Here is an 18,176-nt window from a genome sequence, read left to right as displayed (position 1 = left end):
CTGGGCGTGGTCGACACGAACAAATAAAGGCCGGCCTCAAATACAGGCCGGGGGGAAAAACAAAGGAAACAAGACTAGGTCAAAACCTAGTATATGGCTGGACCGTGTCCGTCTCCTCTCTCTGCCGCTGCCTCTCCACCACGCTCCTTGTAGATTTTGGCCTGGTGATCCGGCCGATCACCAGGCCGGGAACACATCGGAGCCCAGGTTCAGTTAGCTTCAGTTAGTTAGTTAGTCTGAACAGTCCAGTGACTAGAAGTTCGGTGTGACCGACACTCACTCGTTGTGCACAGGACGGGGGCTGTAACCTAGGTAACAATAAACAATGGCACTGCACTTTTTTAGGATCATCATCAGCAATCTTAAAATGCTTCCAAACTGGCGATTTCTTCGACATCTTTCTACAGTCGTTGTTGGTATGAAAGTGATGACGTCTTGATGGAGCGCCGAGTGCCAAGCGAATGCAGATACATATGATCTTTTTTTTTTTTTTGTAACGACTTAAGTAATTTACTATAATAGTATAATAATATAATATTGGTGTAGCCTAATCTTTATCTGTAACTGTGCAGAAATACGGCAGCATCCAAATGTTGATTTAAAATTCAAATGTCAACGTTATGAACTATTCGGTACAGCCCTACTACTAACTAAACAAAAACCCTTGAGTAGAGTAAATTAGGCAAAGTTAATGATGCTGAGAGCCAGTTTCCATTGCCAAGATCTGCTATGTCCAAGCCTACTCCGCTGTCATCCTTTTGGCCTCAACAGACTGTGATTTCCAATGTGCATTGGAGTGGTTTGGGATGACAGTCAGTGCTGCCAAATCTGAGGGTTCTTTCCCATAAAAGGTGCCATGCAGCTGGGGAGTGAGCAGCTGCCTCAAGTGGAGGATAACTAATACTAGAGGTTGCTGAACATGTCAGAATCCTTTAGGTAATATTTGTGGTGCAAAGTAAGCCTATTACAATATTGTCTAGATTGGAGAAAATCTATAGCACGTACGTATTATATATTTTTACAGTATGTACTTGTAATGTAATGTAGCTCTTCGTGTATGCATAGCAACCACTCTCCCTCTGCAACTGTTCAGCAGTGTGAAGAATAGCTTGTTGGCACCCTGTCAGCCTAACATGCTGTATGGACAAAATGCCTATCCTACTGCATCAGAAATGCTGGGAGCTACCAAGCCCCAAAGAATTACTGCACCAAAACAGGCAATAGCCATATTAATAAATGTACACAAGCATCTATGCTCATACAGTAAAAAGCTCTTTAATTACAATTAATATAACAATAACATGAACCTCAGTTTAGGTCTGTGTATGACACTAATATTTGTTTTTGTTAATTTAACACTGCAACAGTTTTGGCATTTCTGACTGAAAATGGCACAGATCCTAATGAAGTCAGATTATTCAGTGGCAGGCCAAGCCATAAACACTAAGAAAGTATACTCAGAAAAATACCTATTACATACACAACTAAACAGTTATTCACTCCTGCATCATTCTTCAACTTGATTGTTGTCATGATCAACAATGACAGGAAGCAGTCCATCACAGCAACACAGAACAACAGACACTGGTATTCTCTCTCCTTTTTTAAAGTCCAGATTAAGTCCTGTTAGTGCGCTGCTGAAGTTGTTTACGTTGCAGTTGTTTAAGTTAAGGAGCCAAAGAACCTTCTGGCTAAGTAACATTAGACTGAAATCCAGTGAAAAGGCAAGGGGTAAGAGAGGAGGTAACTAATATCATGAAGTGTTCTTGCTACTAACTTTTAAAAAATGCAATCTAGTCATAGCCTAAGGCCGCAGGCACACTGATCCGTTGTGTCTGTCCGTCTCCGTTCATTTCAATTCATTTTCAATGAGAGCTGTCCATTGTCTGGACAGGACTGATGGCGCGTCCGTCTCTGTCAGATTTTCATCCGTTTTGACGGACAGAAAGTTCGGATTCATCACCGTCCATTTAGCTAATCAGAATCATTCCTACATTTGTTTTGGAAAAAATAGCGGCGATCACAGAAACAACGGTCCGACCACAACAAAGATAAAAAGGAGAAAGTCTGGTATAACGTTGGGATGACTGGAGGTCAGTTTCTTATTTAATTTATACTGTATAGTCTGCTTCTTTTTTCTTGTAATGCCGTTATGAGCAAAGCCTCTCCCACCTTGTTGATGTTCCAAAACAGCCCAACGTTCAGAAATATATCTGTCAATAATTCTGTCCATTTTCCAATGAATCAGTGTGGCTGCAGCCTAACCCTAACCCAAGTTATGTAGGTTAGCTAGGTAGCCTAGCTGACCTTCCAAATTGAAACTGGCCATACAAGCCTGTAGGTAAACTACTTAGCTAGCCTGCTGACCGAAGATTGTGAACGCCATGGGCATGAGTGAATGAAAAAATATGTCATTGCCATTTATATATTTATATTTTGACCACAGTTCCTTCTTTGGCATTCAAGTTTGCTAGTTAGCTGGTTTGCTCTCTGAAAAACTGTGGGGTTTAAATCAAACAATACAATTATTTTTGCCTCCAGAGCCATAACTAAAGTAACTTAATCACAAGGATAAAGGCAGCTACACAAGTGAGCCATATTTAGTTGAATGCCAAAGGGCAGTATGTGTCAACTTTAAAAGAGGTCTGAAAATCACCACTTTGGTGAGTTTTCACAGCTAAATGAGTCTAAGTAGTCCATGCCCAAATTGCAGGAACATTGGTCACAAAGCCTGGAAACTTATTCACTGTGGTAAGAACAGTCATAACAACATATTCCAAACATGGTCAAACACTGAGTCCTTCCACTGCACCAACCGGCAGATCTTAACATTATTGAACTTTTATAGGAAGTAGATTTACAATTCCTTCAAACAACTGGAGGGTTTCCTTCTTGAAGAAAGGTCCAATGTCCACTATACACAGTTCAGGATACAGTATGATACCAGTACAGGGAGGACTGAAGCTGTTCACGAGGCAAAGGGTGGCCATACTGCTTATTAGCTACTTGATATTTTGTCCACCCTCCCATACATACATACATACATACATACATAGAAATTGCATTCTGTTTGGCCAATTGGCAGTTAGTGCAAAAGGCAGGATAGTTGCGCTTGAGACTCAGTATGTGTGAATGAAACAGGGTCAGTAGACAGTGTGATGTACTGTATCTCACAGCTGCTAGGACATCATGTAGGCAAGAGATAGGTGTCCTGAGGAAACCGGTGCTTCTAAAGCAGTGAAGATGAGGAGCAAGCCTGGACAAAGATGACACATTGATTTAGGATGGAAAAGTTGTTTTTGACGGCCAGGGCAGAAAGATGCTTTATGGTTTGCTAACATGAGCTTGAAGTTGTTTCCTTAAAGTGCATTGTCAATCAATAAATGGATTAGTGTAGAATGAAAGATTGATATAACACAACAGTGATTCAACCTATATCCAGTTCATGAAAGCTTTTCCATTTGCTGTTCTGAACACCCTAGCTCTTTCCTGTGAAAAATCCTCTGGCGCACAGGAAGTGAGGCGTTTTACATTCCGGTTTGTTTGGAATAAACAGAAGAAGAACTGGGTAGTTAGCATGAGCAGCGATAGCCACCATGGCTGAACAGACAAAGAAAAGAGCGCCACCTACAGAAACTCAAACTTCATCAATAGAAAATCCAAGGAATAAGACATCACAGTACTGGACACACTGATTGACAAGTGACAAGTGACCATTCTTCTGCATTGGTATAGTGAAGTGGCTAAGGGAGACTAAAGCCTGCACAACTACTAACTAATAAAGTGTACTTATTCAATGCCAGATTTGAGTGTATAGTTTTGTATACCAGAAACTGAAGGCAATGTACTTTGTTCTAAGTCCAAACTTCTTTGAACTAAACTGCTTGTTTTGTCACTATCCTTGTTATATTTATGCACAGATGATTGCTTTCATTTTTACACGTCTCTATTGTCTTTGTTACATTCTGTCTGCATGGAAACAGTTGCCATGTTGAATGTCAAAAAGCACCATCTCGAAATCGCAAAGACACCCACACACTGTGCAGGCAGTCCTCAAGCACTCTCCACAGCCCTCCCATACACACTCCCACACATGTTCAGACAATGCTCAGACAATAAGCGCACCGCACACTGTACACACATAAACACAAACCTGTCCAGACATGCAAACACACACAAACCTCTAAATTTAATCTCCACAAATCAAACCAAATTGCAATTACCCAGAAAACACATGGGATAACCCAAATTATACAACACACACACTTACACAACCAGACCATTCAGCAGGTCCATAAACGCTGATAAGTACCCTCTGGATCGACTTGTGGCTTTTTGGCTGAATAAAGAGTGTCATCTCCATCCAGAATATGAATATTTCCATGACAAGGAGAGATGCACCAACAACTATAAGTGCACTTCTCAAAGAAAGACCATTCCAACAAGTGATGTGTTAAAGGCTTGCTTTCACATCGGTGCAGTTACACCACCATCAATGTTTAAGAGAAACTTTCAAATCAAAAGCAAATCATGTCTGTTCTTTATTGAGCAGTTTCTCATTAATAAAAGGAAGTAACAGTTGTCTTATTGTGAAATTTTTGGCGGCGGCTGTCATTGCTGTGGTGTTGTGGTGTGGAGTTTTGTATTCATTTATAGTTAAAGGCCAAACACAATGTAATACGACAACCAGTGAATTACCTTGACAGCACAATTGTAAAGGGGTTCAGCAAAAAAAATGCTACTGTATAACATTTGCATATATGACGGTCCTGTCTAATTATTATTTCTTTATATTAGTCGCATTTTTGTGTTGTGTGTGTATGTAAATGTGGTCATTGAATTGTAATTTCTGAAATTATTTTCTGAATTCAAATGAGCAGATATAAATGCCATGCTGTAAGATAGCATCCACATAGTGAAATAACCTGAATCTCCCTGACAGCAGTTCAGACAAGCTGATATACTGTATGTATGAGGAAACAAGCAATCTCTCATGTGCAAAAATTCCTTTTTTATACGCCCTGTTTGGTTTGACTGGTTTGAGAATATTCCAGATGTCTCAAATTTAGTTTTTCAAAACAATGAACATATTGTTATATATGTCTCCTGTCACCTGCTAGAAGGCCATAACAGATGAATTTTAAACACCACATGTTCTTAAAGGACTGACTTTTTGGGAAATTGACCCATTGGTCAATTTACCCTTTATGTGACAAGAAGATTAGCAGAGAAAAACCAACACCAACTCTGGATTACTAAAAGGTCTATCTTATTACGTTAAGCCAATGCTAGTTGCCTACAGGCACATACTTTAGGCCAGGGCTTCTCAAACTCCGGACCAAGGTCCGGATCCGGACCAAATTACAAATCAATCCGGACCGGACCTTGTGTCACATTAGTGTCCGACACGTTGTGTGATTGAACGTGCATATATTTACTTGTGTGCGTGAGTGCACGTGTGACACACATTGCAGAGCGCAAGTTAACCATCCTTGATTTTTACTTTCATGGAGCCGTTTGTGTGTGCCGCGCGCCCGTCGTCAGTTTGGACAAAGATATTTCCTATGGAAGGGCGCAGATTCCGTGCTCACCGGCAGCTGCGCGGTGGATCGCGGATTTTTCCGCCGTGGTTGGTCGCGCAAAGAGTTGAAAAAAAGTTCAACTTGAGCGGATAAGATCCGCACGTCATGCGTCACTTCTCAAGAGAACAATTCAGAGCTACTTTGGTTGCCTGGCAACAGACAACAGAAGGTGGCCATTCATGTGCTCACCAGATAAGATATCACTTTATTAATCCCCTTGGGGAAATTCGGGTGCCACAGCATCTTCTGACAGAAGATAATAAAGAGAAGAGGTAATAAGATAAAAAATAAAGGTAATGTACATAATATAAAACTATAGAGACAGTGCAAAATGCAAATAAATGCAAACAATAATAATAAATGTGTATCCATATGTTCTGTACATATACATAATCAGTGGTAAGGAGTTCAGTTATTAGTGCCGGTCGGGGGGGGGGGGGGGGGGCACAAAGGAATGTCTGAGATGCTCTGTCCTGCATCGTGGGAGGAGGAGCCTGCGGCTGAAGCTGCTCCTCATCAGCCTTAGCACATAATAGAGAGGGTGAGAGGGGTTCTCCAGGATTGGTTTGGTTCCACATAACGATGTGAATCTGGATTTTCCACGATGAACATTGTGAAACACTCCTACCACAGCAGTTTGACCAATGAACACTTGGGTCAGTGCCTCCGCCTGGCAATCACACCTTTTGTGCCCAGGTTCAAGGCATTGGTTATAGGCAAACAGTGCCATTTCTCCCACTGATTCAAGTCACCATACTGTACTGTTGAATATGTGTACTTAAAGTTATGTTTATGTTATGTTATGGACAAGTTGTGGACGTTGATTTACGTCGGTGCGTTTTACTGGCATTGTTCCGGACCTTTGAGCCTGCACGCAGAACAGAGACAGTATATCTAGCAGAGACACAACAGATTATTTTGCTGCTACTCTATTGGAACATGTAAAAGGTAAATTGACCAACGAGCCAATTTCCAGCATGCACTTAAAACAAAACAAGTCATGGACTGAAAGAAATAGCTTACGAGTAGAAACAGTGGGAACACAACCCAAACACCACCGTGATCTCATAACATTTTTTGAAATGAGCATGAAGTCTGAACCGCAGATTAAGTGTTGTGGACACAAATTATGTGAAGATTACGTTCCTCCACCACAAATTCTTGCCAAGTCAACTTGCAACTTGCTTTCAAGTTGCCACAGATTCTGTGACAACTTGAAAGCACTCAGGGAAGAAATCTTCTTGCCATGATTTTGGAATCGAACCCAGGCAAATGCATACACACATCCACCACCCTGACCCCAACACCCTTACTTTCCACCGAGTTGTGCCTCCTTCACGTAACTCTTGTGTGCTGGGAACATTCAATTCTCTCACTTTTTGTGCACAGTGCATGTATTCGCATTTGAAGACTTCGTGCTTATTTCACGCAATTTCAGGAGATCAGGGTGCAAACACAGTGAAACAGGAAGACTAAGAACAAGGACAAGTCAGACAGTTTAACGGATGTGATGAATGGCCGAGAGGGAGGTGGAGTGGGAGGTGTTGTGTGGGGTCAAAGGTCAACTGCCCCCAGCTCTGATCTGCCCTACCTTTTCTGACGCAGATCAGCTCATGTACTCCACAGTTACGCTCACCACCTGGAAAGACAATGCATTTTTTAATGAGCCACACTATGATGGAGGGAATGAAAGACAAACGTTATGGACACACATTAAAATATGTTTCCACATTTAGACAAATTCCCCAAAAAGGACAGGAACAACATACAGCAGATACAAAACACTGACATTGGACATTGGATGGCAACAGTCAGATGTGAGTGGGGCTAATGCAGACATGGGCAAACTACGGCCCGCGGGCCATATACGGCCCGTTGAGCTTTTTAATCCGGCCCGCCGAACTTGTCCAAATTATATTTTTAAAAAAAGAATAATAAAAAAAAAAAGATCGGCACACTTCAGACACATTCACCTTGTTGGCGTGTGGTATATTTTTGTATCTTCATGTGCTCTGGTAATTATGGTAAATACCAAAAACCGACTTGAAAATTGCACCTGAACACAACACACAACGCACTTGTAATTACCAGTTTACAAGTGGAAAGGATCATCTTTACCATAGCACTTGAAGGCACCATTACTTCTTCTGTTTTTAACTTTGCTCTGTGAGCCCTTCTGTAAAAATGAGCTTATCAAAGAAAAGAAAAGTGGATAGTGAGTGCCGAGTGTTTAATACGGAGTGGACAACAAAATATTTTTTCACTGAAATCCAGTCAAAGGCTGTATGCCTGATATGCCAAGAAACTGTCGCGGTTTTCAAAGAGTACAATATCAGCCGTCACTTTGCTACGAAGCATGCTAACTATGCTAGCAAGCAGTCAACACAAGAACGGACGGCTACGGCTCAGAGGTTGATGGCTAATTTACAGACTCAGCAACATTTTTTTCACCGACAAACTGCAATTCAAGAGTCAACTACCAAGGCAAGTTTTTTGCTGGCATTCAAATTAGCAAAAGCTAGCAAGCCTTTCTCCGAAGGCGAGTTTTTAAAAGAATGCATGGTAGAGACGGCAGGTCTCTACCAAAGCCCCTCACAGATCCAAGTTAACTGACCAACACCTCGGATCTATCCTGAGAATTGCCACAACAAAACTTACTCCAGACTTTGATGCACTGGCAAAAAAGGGAGATCAACAACACTGTTCCCACTGAAATTGAACGTGAGTTTCTCTACTGTGTTTATTTAAATTAAATTTAATTAAATTAATGCCTTTGGAAAACAATTTGTACAATGAGCCTTGCATATTCATGCTTTGCTACATGTTACAGGCCAAATCCTCTCATGTAATGGCTTTTACATGTAATTTATATTAGTTCACACAAACACTCCATCCATCTGTTCCTGGCCCGGCCCCTCTGTCAAATTTTAGAACCCATTGTGGCCCGCGAGTCAAAAAGTTTGCCCACCCCTGGGCTAATGTGTTCGATTTACAACCTGATCCATTTCAAAGACACTGGTTAAGCTCAGACACACACAACTGCCTCAAGTCACGTTTACCTTTGTTTCACTGCAAATGTTTAAGAGTGTATTTCAGTAAATCTAATTCTTTACTTTATGCAAAGACAATCTCAGTCAATGGCAAAGGCAAAATCAATGTCTTTTTATGCTGTCTAAACTGTGCAGAAACAACATGTTGCCCAAGATTCCTCCTCTTCTCAATGTGAATTATATTGAGATAAAATATCTCAATTAAATAGCTCTGCTCAATGTCACCATGTTCACAACACTAACTCTATCTGTACAGGACTTGGTTACAGATAAGCCATTTGCTGTGACCATTCTAATTGTTGCAATACATTCACATTGCAATGAATGAATCGTAGTCTCTGTAATTTCGAAGGTTTACAAAGTGCAGGTGACAGCAGCAGCAGTGTAGTGGACTTGGGTCTGCTGAGTCTGGGCAAAGAGGGGGTGTTTCGGGGATGCTGAAATACACTGTTGAGCCTTCTTGAGGTGTTGTGGGCCTAATTCAACGAAACATCGGTGAAGGAGGGTGCCCACTTGATAACCCCAATGATTTGCCTACACTCACTCACCCTGTAACTAGAGTAGGTAGCTGGTGAATGTTGCTGCCTGTCTTATGGTGCTGTAGATTTATGACGGTGTAGCCTGATGTTTTCTATGGTACTCATTGGTATGGTAGTATATCATTCTGTTAAACTCTGAATTGGGCCTCTATAGGAATGCTCACCTTGGATTATGGCACAAGGGATATTAATATCATATCCTGTGTATTGATAAATGCTTTCAACTAGCCTAGGCTAGTGACTGCTATGAATAGAGCAGCTGGCAACTAGGGAAAGACCAAGTGACAGCCTGGAGAGACAGCCGACAGGAAGAAATAGACCCCACTGGGGCCGTCATGGGTTAGCAACCCATGGCAGCAGTACCCAGGGCTGGCTTAGCTCATGGTTACACCCTTATCAGCTATGAACAGAAATACAAGAAGAATACCCCGAGAGTATGCGAGAGCAGGGGTGGAAGAAGACTCACAGGCAGGAACTACGGCTACAGACCCTGGAACGGACTTGACTATGAGTAGGGAGAGCACTATAATGGAAACCAGTTCAGATGCAGAAAGAAAGAAGCATCAGGTGTGTTGTTGTGGCTGGGAAAAGATAACTACTAGTAAGGGCCTCAGAATACACCAAGGGAAGAAGAAGTGCTTGAGAGAGGGTGCTCAGGGAGCCCGTATTGACCAGTATTTCCAAAGAAGTCAGTCAAGTCAGTCGAGTGAAGTCCAGCGGCAGGTAACAAACCAAAGTTCGCAGGATATCAGTATCCCTGTCATTGAGAGACTGGTCAGCTCATATATGAGGAAATGGCTTGGAGTTCCATGCTGTCTTAGTAGTGTAGCTTTGTATGGGAAAGGAATTCTGGAACTACCTATATCTAGCCTAGCAGATGAGTTTAAATGTGCAAAGGTAAGATTGGAGTTGACACTGACAGAATCTAAGGATCCAATAGTCAGGAGAGCAGCACCTCCTGTGTTAGCAGGGTGGAAATGGAAATGGCCTGGGAGTATGGCAACCATTATGGAGTAAGGCAACTTCATCAGAGAGGAGAAAGATGGTTGTAGATCAGATACATCAACAGGAGTTAGCAAGGTGTGCCAAGGCAGTGTCTCAGGCAAAGCAGGGCCAGTGGATGAAGTGGGGGAGTGTAGAGAAGAAGAAACTCAGCTGGAGAGAGCTATGGGGGATGGAGGAAAACCGCATAAAATTCATCATAGGTGCTACTTATGATGTGTTACCCTCTCCCCAGAATCTTAGCCAATGGGTAGGTGAGGATCCTGCCTGCCCACTGTGTTCAGGCATAGCTACACTTAGGCATATACTATCAGGTTGTAAAACAAGTTTGTCTCAGGGAAGATACACCTGGAGACATAATCAAGTGCTTAGGTGCCTAGCAGCAGCAATTGAGGGTAAGCGATTAGATATAAATTAATTGTCTGATAGGAAAGAGGGTACTAAGATTACGTTTGTCAGAGAGCGAGAAAAGACCAGGAAGGAAAGCTGGGCAGCTAGGGGCGGGGCTAGGGGCAGGGCGAGATTGGCAAATGGCAGTGGATTTAGAGAAACAGCTTGTGATCCCCAGAGAGATAGTCAGCTCAAATTTAAAACCTGACTTGGTGTTGTGGTCAGCGTCAGAACGGATTGTGTATTTTGTGGAGCTCACAGTGCCATGGGAAGATGCAGTAGATGAAGCTTATGAAAGGAAGATGCTCAAGTATTCTGATCTGGCAGCTGAGGTGCAGCAGCGAGGTTGGAATGTACGATTGAAGCCTGTTGAGGTGGTTGCAGAGGATTTGTAGGCAGATCAACGTTAGCACTTCCTGGTGAATTAGGCATCCGTGGGCAGAGTTTAAATCAGGCAGTTAAGATAGGGTGACCACATTTTCAAACCCCCAAACCGGCACCCTTAAGTGTACCGCACGTTCATGCACGCGCACATGTATGCGCTTATGCACGCACCATAGGCGTTTTCATCAGGATGGGGGACAATTATTTCAGCGCTTAGCACACCTAGTGACTGCACCTTTCAACACCATGGACAGCGCCTCAGCAAACGAAAAATGATGTTTTGTCTCCAAAAATCCACCAAAACATAGCCATGTTGGGCCGTCTTAATATGATCTTTTATGTCGGCATTTCCACCGTGTGCGACCGAAAATGTACTCTTGCAGTGTGTGCAGAACACAGCATTTTCGTTGCCGGCTACTTCACGAAGAAAAGAGTAAGCCTTCTGGAGGTCTTTAGAAAGACTGACGTTCTCTTCGGCATGACAGCTAACCGTTAGCGTACTGACAGATTCTGTCAGACAGAGCCACAAGCGTCATAGGCTAGCAACAGCCTTCACAACAACACATTGATTGATTGACACACATACAGACAAATCAGTGTTGAATTCAGACGCGTGGTGCATTGTTTATGTATTTTGATTGGGTTAGGTAATAATGAGCGGACAGAACATAATAAACGTCTATGTAAGTTCTGAAAACAAGTATAATACTATTATTATTATTTTAATTGTGGTGAAAACCGGGACAATTTGGTAGTGAATGTTGAAAACCGGGACATTTGAGTGTTTTACATATATTTGTCGGGACTCGGGACACCCATCTTGAAACCGGGACAATCCCGGACAAACCGGGACGTCTGGTCACCGTAAGTTAAGACTATGTCAGAAGCAGCCATGGGTGCTAGTGAACAGTTGTGGATAAAAAGGCACAAAGTAGGTAGATAGCTTATCTGAGTTAGTCTTGTGCTAGCATTAGCTTGGTAGCATGCTTGTATTAACCTTGTTTCAGCATTGGCTTGATAACATGCTTGGGTTAGCCTTGTGCCAGCATTAGCTTGGTAGCATGCCTGTGTTAGCATTAGGTTGATAGCATGCTTGAGTTAGTCTGGTGTTAGCATTAGCTTGGTAGCATGTCTGGGTTAGCCTTGAGCTAGCATTAGCTTGTTAGCATTAGCTTGGTAGCATGAGTGAACATTAGTGAGTCAGAATTTGTTTGCACACTTGTTTGGTAATGTTTTGGTAACAATTTATAAACAGCGCCTAAGTGTCTAGTAGAAATATTGAGGTAGCCTACTAGGGCGTTGATTAATCGTGTGACTTGGATAAACATTGAGGGTGGCTGGACAGCTGAGCGGGCCCTGGCATTAATTAAGAAGCTGTCAGACAAGCCAGCAGGGCCAGTCAGACTTAGCTTTGCCTAAGCAGATACAATGTGGATATGCGGACTGCTGAGTTGGTCAGTATCTGCTCTCTGCTTGGGCATGTGTAGGATGTAACTTTCATTGTGTGTGACTTGGTAGGGTTTACATGTAGTGTCTAACTTAATGCTCTGAATAGAAAGGGATGTTGATGGTAGTGTGTAGTGTAATGTAGTGTTGTTGATAAGGTGCAGGTGACAGCAGCAGCAGTGTAGTGTGTGGACTTGGGTCTGTTGAGTCTGGGCAAAGAGGGGGGTGTTTCTGGGACGCTTGAATACACTGTTGAGCCTTCTTGAGGTGTCGTGGGCCTAATTCAACGAAACATCGGTGAAGGAGGGTGCCCACTTGATAACCCCAATGATTTGGGGTTATCAAGAAGTGACGTATGATCCTCACCTACCCATTGATAATAACAATGATTTGAAGGGTAATTAACATCATATCCTGTGTATTGATAAATGCAACGATACTGTAGATCAGGGCTTCTCAAACTCTGGACAAAGGTGAGGAAACAAGCAATCTCTCATGTGCAAAAATTCCTTTTTTATACGCCCTGTTTGGTTTGATAATATTCCAGATGTCTCAAATCTAGTTCTTCAAAACAATGAACATATTGTTATATCTGTCTCCTGTCACCTGCTAGAAGGCCATAACAGATGAAATTTAAACACCACGGCCCTCATTTACGAAACGAACATACGACAGAAAACTGGGCGTACGGTCATTTCCACGCAAAGCTCGGCATTTATCAATTTGGACGTGAGCGGAGGCTACGATCAAATCTCACGTCAAGTCTCAACTCGTGTACGCAAGTTTTTGAGTCAGCGTGGACTTGCGGTGCAGCATAGCAAATCTGGCTGAGTCAGAGAATTGTTATTAGACCATATATTCTGACTGCATCTAAGCATATGCAGCCACATATTCATCACTTAAAAATATGTAGCCTATGGCAAAATATTCTATTTTGTAAAGGCCTACATCGACTGTGTCATACAGCCTATCCCTAACATAAATAGGTATTTCCAAATTGTTTGCAATTAACAGGGTTAAGAGTTTTCTGGTGTTAAGCAATTAAGCAATTAAAAGCAATGGGGAGGCTAACCGATGTGCAATGTGATAGGTTAGATGCTCATTCAGTCACCTATTTAAACAAGAGCTTTAAGCAAATCTCTGCAATGGCAGATCTGGCTCTGTTAGAAGACCTCTACGCGCGCGTAAGACACGAGAGGGTTTTTCGAGACCGCAGGGATCTTTTTATGGAGAGTGACGAGTGGCTATTAAGTCGCTTTTGTCTCCCAAGGCATCTCCTTCTGGAATTATGCCACAATTTGGAACCTCGGTTAAGGAGAAAAACCAGACGCTCAAATGCCATACCTGTGCCAGTGCAGGTGCTCTCCACGTTGGGGTTTTTGGCCACCGGGACCTTTCAGCGGGAGATCGGGGATAGGTCCGGTATGTCACAGCCAACCATTAGCAGAACGATGCCAGCAGTGTTGGCGGCTATCAAGTCCCTTTCTCGTCAATACATCAACTTTCCATACAATGATGCTCAGCAAACCGTGATTAAGAGAGAATTTTATGAGATTGCTGGGTTTCCTAATGTGATTGGTGCGATTGATTGTACCCATGTGCGTCTGAAGCCACCATCCATGAATGATTACGCATTCATCAATCGTAAAAACTATCACTCCATAAACGTTCAGGTCATTTGTGATGCCAGGCTATCTCTCCTAAACGTGGTAGCCCGGTGGCCCGGGGGCATGCACGACTCCTACATTCTGCAAAATAGCAGCGTAGGGACACGGCTACAGGAGGGCGCACTGCAGGGCCGGAGAGTAACTACTGCGTTAAATTAATATTCTAAAAGTATTCCAATGACTAACATTTTGGTGTGATTCATGTACTAGGTGACAAAGGTTATCCCCTCACAGAATACCTGGTAACCCCACTGGCAAACCCTGCAACAGAGCAGGAACGCAGATTCAACAGTGCGCAAATACGCACACGGGCCACGGTGGAGCGCTGCATCGGGTTGCTTAAGGGCAGATGGCTCTGTCTAGGATCAGTGGGGGGAACTCTACTGTACACGCCAGAGAAAGTTTGAGACATAATTTTGGCCTGTGGGGTTCTGCACAATATTGCGCAGGATAACAGGGTGCCATTTGATGTTCCGATGCCAGATAAACCTATGCCCAGAGAGCCGTGGCCAGCACAGCCCCAACTGGGGGCTATACGAAGGAGACAGGACCTCATTCATCGCTTCTGAAATGTAAAGTGTTAATACTTATGTTTGGCAAGTAGGCTATTCAGTACGGGAAACAGACAATGCACAACGTTTAGTCAAATATTTTATTTATGTGATGCACGTTTCAGGTTTTCGTTTATCTCTTTAAAGTGTCGTTGATGGCTAGAAGTGAACGATTTATCTCCACCATTGACCGACACATTTCTGTTTGTTTTTCCAGGACCTCTGCTGTCAGAATCCAGGGTCGTGGTGGGCCAGCACGGGGGGCGGAGGACACGCGCTCTCTCTCACAGCTCGCGGTTGCCTGGCTCTGTGGGGCTGGCTCCAGGCCGGTTTGTGTAGCCGAAGGCTGAACAACACCACTGGTGCCTGGCTCTGATTGATCTGAAACATCATTGAAATGAAGAAATAAATAAATGAATTGTTGAATACATGAATTGTTGTTCAACCGTGTAATTATTTAAATGTAGGCTACAGAAAATACTAGTAGCCTAGGCTATTAAATTTTTACAATTATCCGGCTCGGATACAGGTGGTGCGTCTGTGTCTCCTCCACCACTTATGCCCGAAATTGAAGCAGACCCGATAAGCGCGGCCACGCGCTCCTCAGTCTGCGTCAATGCAAGGCTGGGGTCCAGCTGGCCTCCTCTAGTCAGCGTGGTGCTGCGCCTAAGGGCCGCAACACACTTTTTGGTGGCGAGTTTGAGGTCTGACCATTTTTTCTTCACCTAGATGTCAAGAATTGCAATACAAGCTATTATATTACTATTATATATATAGGCTATACATATCACAGATGTATAAATGAAATATTCAAACCTCAGCTGGAGTTCAGTTGTCAACGGCAACGCTGTTGACGGCAGCAGTGATTTCTTTCCATACTGCATTTTTCCGACTTCCTTTGATGCCACTTTTCAGGCTGCCAAATAGAACTAATTGGTTCAATTGGACTTGCAACGTTAGAGTTTCTATTTTGAGGTCAGAGAAGTTTCTCTTCTTGGACGTATTACGCCTCTCCATGTCGTAAACTCTAGGGGCGAGGCCTCTGAACCGAGAATATTTATGGGCATGATATTTAAATTATGATTGTTTTCAGCCGCCACATTTATCAACGCCCGATCATTCTTACGCTGTGATTGGTGAGATACGAACGTTTCATGAATCACACATGAACCCTGTCGTGAGATGATTTCTGCGCTCGGATCTGCGCTGGTTTCTACGTTAGGTTGATAAATGAGGGCCCACATGTTCTTAAAGGACTGACTTTTTGGGAAATTGACCCATTGGTCAACTTACCCTTTATGTGACAAGAAGATTGGCAGAGAAAAACCAACACCAACTCTGGATTACTAAAAGGTCTATTTTATTACGTTAAGCCAATACTAGTTGCCTACAGGCACATACTTTAGGCCAGGGCTTCTCAAACTCCGGACCAAGGTCCGGATCCGGACCGAACTACAACTACCCGTTGATTTGTGTTCTTATGCGGGCAGAGCAGCATCGCATAGTGGAAATCTGGAAGCACAGACATTTGTCTTTTAGTGGGTTTGGCTACCGCCCAATGTATCAAAATCACTTCAGCTATGTTTTGGCCAAGAGTGAAAGGTGTTATTTTTATCCACTTCTAGTGTAAGCACTTGAGCTGTTCCTATATACTTGGACTATTGGATGTGCATACTGTATATTTTGGGCATGCCTTCATAGTGCACAGGTTTATTCAAAACCTTGGCATCTTTGGCTGTCTCATAAGTATTGTGGAATGCTGGACCATGCATGTTAGTGTTTGGCCAATACTGTTGCTTCTGCTTATTGCCATTAAGAGCTGCACCAGGCAGTGGGAGATAGAGGTCTGAGATAGTCCCACAACATCCTCAGACGAACTTTAAAGTAGGGTTGTCGTGGTGGGCGGTGTTACCGGTGGCATACGGTCTTGGAGTCCACACCGGTGTTATTAGCCCCACACCGGGAATACCATTATTTTGTATTTTGCAAAATAAAAGCACATATTCAGAGCTTCCATGTTCAAGTTAGGCGGACATACTAACAACATACTGATCACTAATTAATATCTGATCACTAATATGACAGATTAGGATGAATAGGATTAATTATTTGTCTTTACCTAGTGACAGTAATGTGTCCAGTGCAATCCAATGGTAGCCTAAAGAAGGGCAATATGCCAGAATCTGCACTGCACTCACATTAACTCTCTGAGTGTTGAGCAGTGTTATAAATCTCTGATTAAAAAGTGTTACCATTTATAAATGTCGTTAACATGTGAGTTTGGAGAGGAATTTTAAGTTTCACTTTCATTGTAGTGACATAGCACTTAGACCCTCTGGTGGCAGGCGGTATAACCGGTATGGCCGGTTATATACTATACTATATATATACTATAGTGGCACTATAGAGGCCCATTCACATCTAGAATGATAACTATAAAGATAACTATAACCATAACAGGATTTAAATCGTTCTAAGTAAATAGAATGTCTGTGTTCACACTACAACTATAACTATAAAAACATCCGAAATGACAACTATCACTATATTGTTCTTTTGGATGTAGAGACAATGATAAAACATTTTCAACCAATAAAAATAAAGTTCTACAAAGGACGGGGTGGGAGAATTCGGTAGCTCACTGCAGTGATGGTGTTGCTTGCTGAGGAACTGATTACAGAGTCCAGAGGAACCCAGCGCTATTTGACAAAGACCATCGCCTCTAAAAATGTTGAAAAGAAACCTGACATACTGGTCGGGATTGGAAGAGCTATTAGGATTAGTGGTAAAGTGTGTTTACTAATTTGGATATAACTAGAGTATTTGCTAGTTATCTTGCTAACTAACAAAATAGCATCATGTCTTGGCCAACCTGATCTGCCATGGGCAAATGCGTTGTTATCCTATCTTTTTAATGGCTATGACCGGAAGGCAACGAGTAGCCTATTGAAAACCCGTTTAGCCACGGTGAAGTTACAGGTGTTTCTCTCAACATGGAGACTAGCCACTTTGATCCGCAGTAGATGTGGTTTTCAGAGTCACCGACTGGTAAAGAAATGAACAGCTTCACTTGGTGACCACTAGCTCTCATATAAACAAAGCACAATAATGTAATGAAAGCGCTGTAAAAGAGTATTATTGATTCTGCCAGCTCCTCTTTCTTTTGCTGCAATTCATGAACCCAAATCTTTCAGCTATGTTGTTATTTACTTTTGAGAGCGAGTAAAATAAAAGCACGTTGGTAAAATAATCATGCTTCATTTTATGTCTGAATATTCGGCACCGAAGATATCATTGTAGTGTGAATGCTTGAGCAACAGTGTATCATTATAGTTTGTAGTCATCTTTATACTTGTCGCTCTAGGTGTGAATGGGCCTTAACAGTGCAAACAACGCAATATCACGTATTCCACCATAACTGTGTAGGTCTTGACGCCACTTCTCGCACAACTTTCAACAATCCAATCAGTCAGTCAGTAAGTCAGTTAGCTACTTTCAATCTTTTAGGCCGGTCCCATGGGCCCGGAAAAAATTACTTTGTAATTGCTTTTCTTGTATTTGTTGT

General features: G+C 42.6%; 1 protein-coding gene across 1 annotated transcript in view; it reads right to left on the bottom strand.

Annotated features, from left to right (window-relative positions):
- Positions 1-15,495, bottom strand: part of syt14a (synaptotagmin XIVa) — a 53,608-nt gene extending 38,113 nt beyond the window's left edge. Inside the window, exons 1-3 of the mRNA XM_071914275.1 lie at positions 15,428-15,495; positions 15,139-15,277; positions 13,738-13,786 (exon numbers count right to left, since the gene is read on the bottom strand). Of these exons, the coding sequence (XP_071770376.1) occupies positions 13,738-13,786; positions 15,139-15,277; positions 15,428-15,495 (256 nt within the window). The remainder of the gene's footprint in view (positions 1-13,737; positions 13,787-15,138; positions 15,278-15,427) is intronic.
- Between the last annotated feature and the right edge of the window lie 2,681 nt (positions 15,496-18,176).

This window comes from Centroberyx gerrardi, chromosome 17, assembly GCF_048128805.1.
Source record: "Centroberyx gerrardi isolate f3 chromosome 17, fCenGer3.hap1.cur.20231027, whole genome shotgun sequence".
Lineage (NCBI taxonomy): Eukaryota > Metazoa > Chordata > Actinopteri > Beryciformes > Berycidae > Centroberyx > Centroberyx gerrardi.
This window is presented reverse-complemented; position numbering and strand designations above follow the sequence as displayed.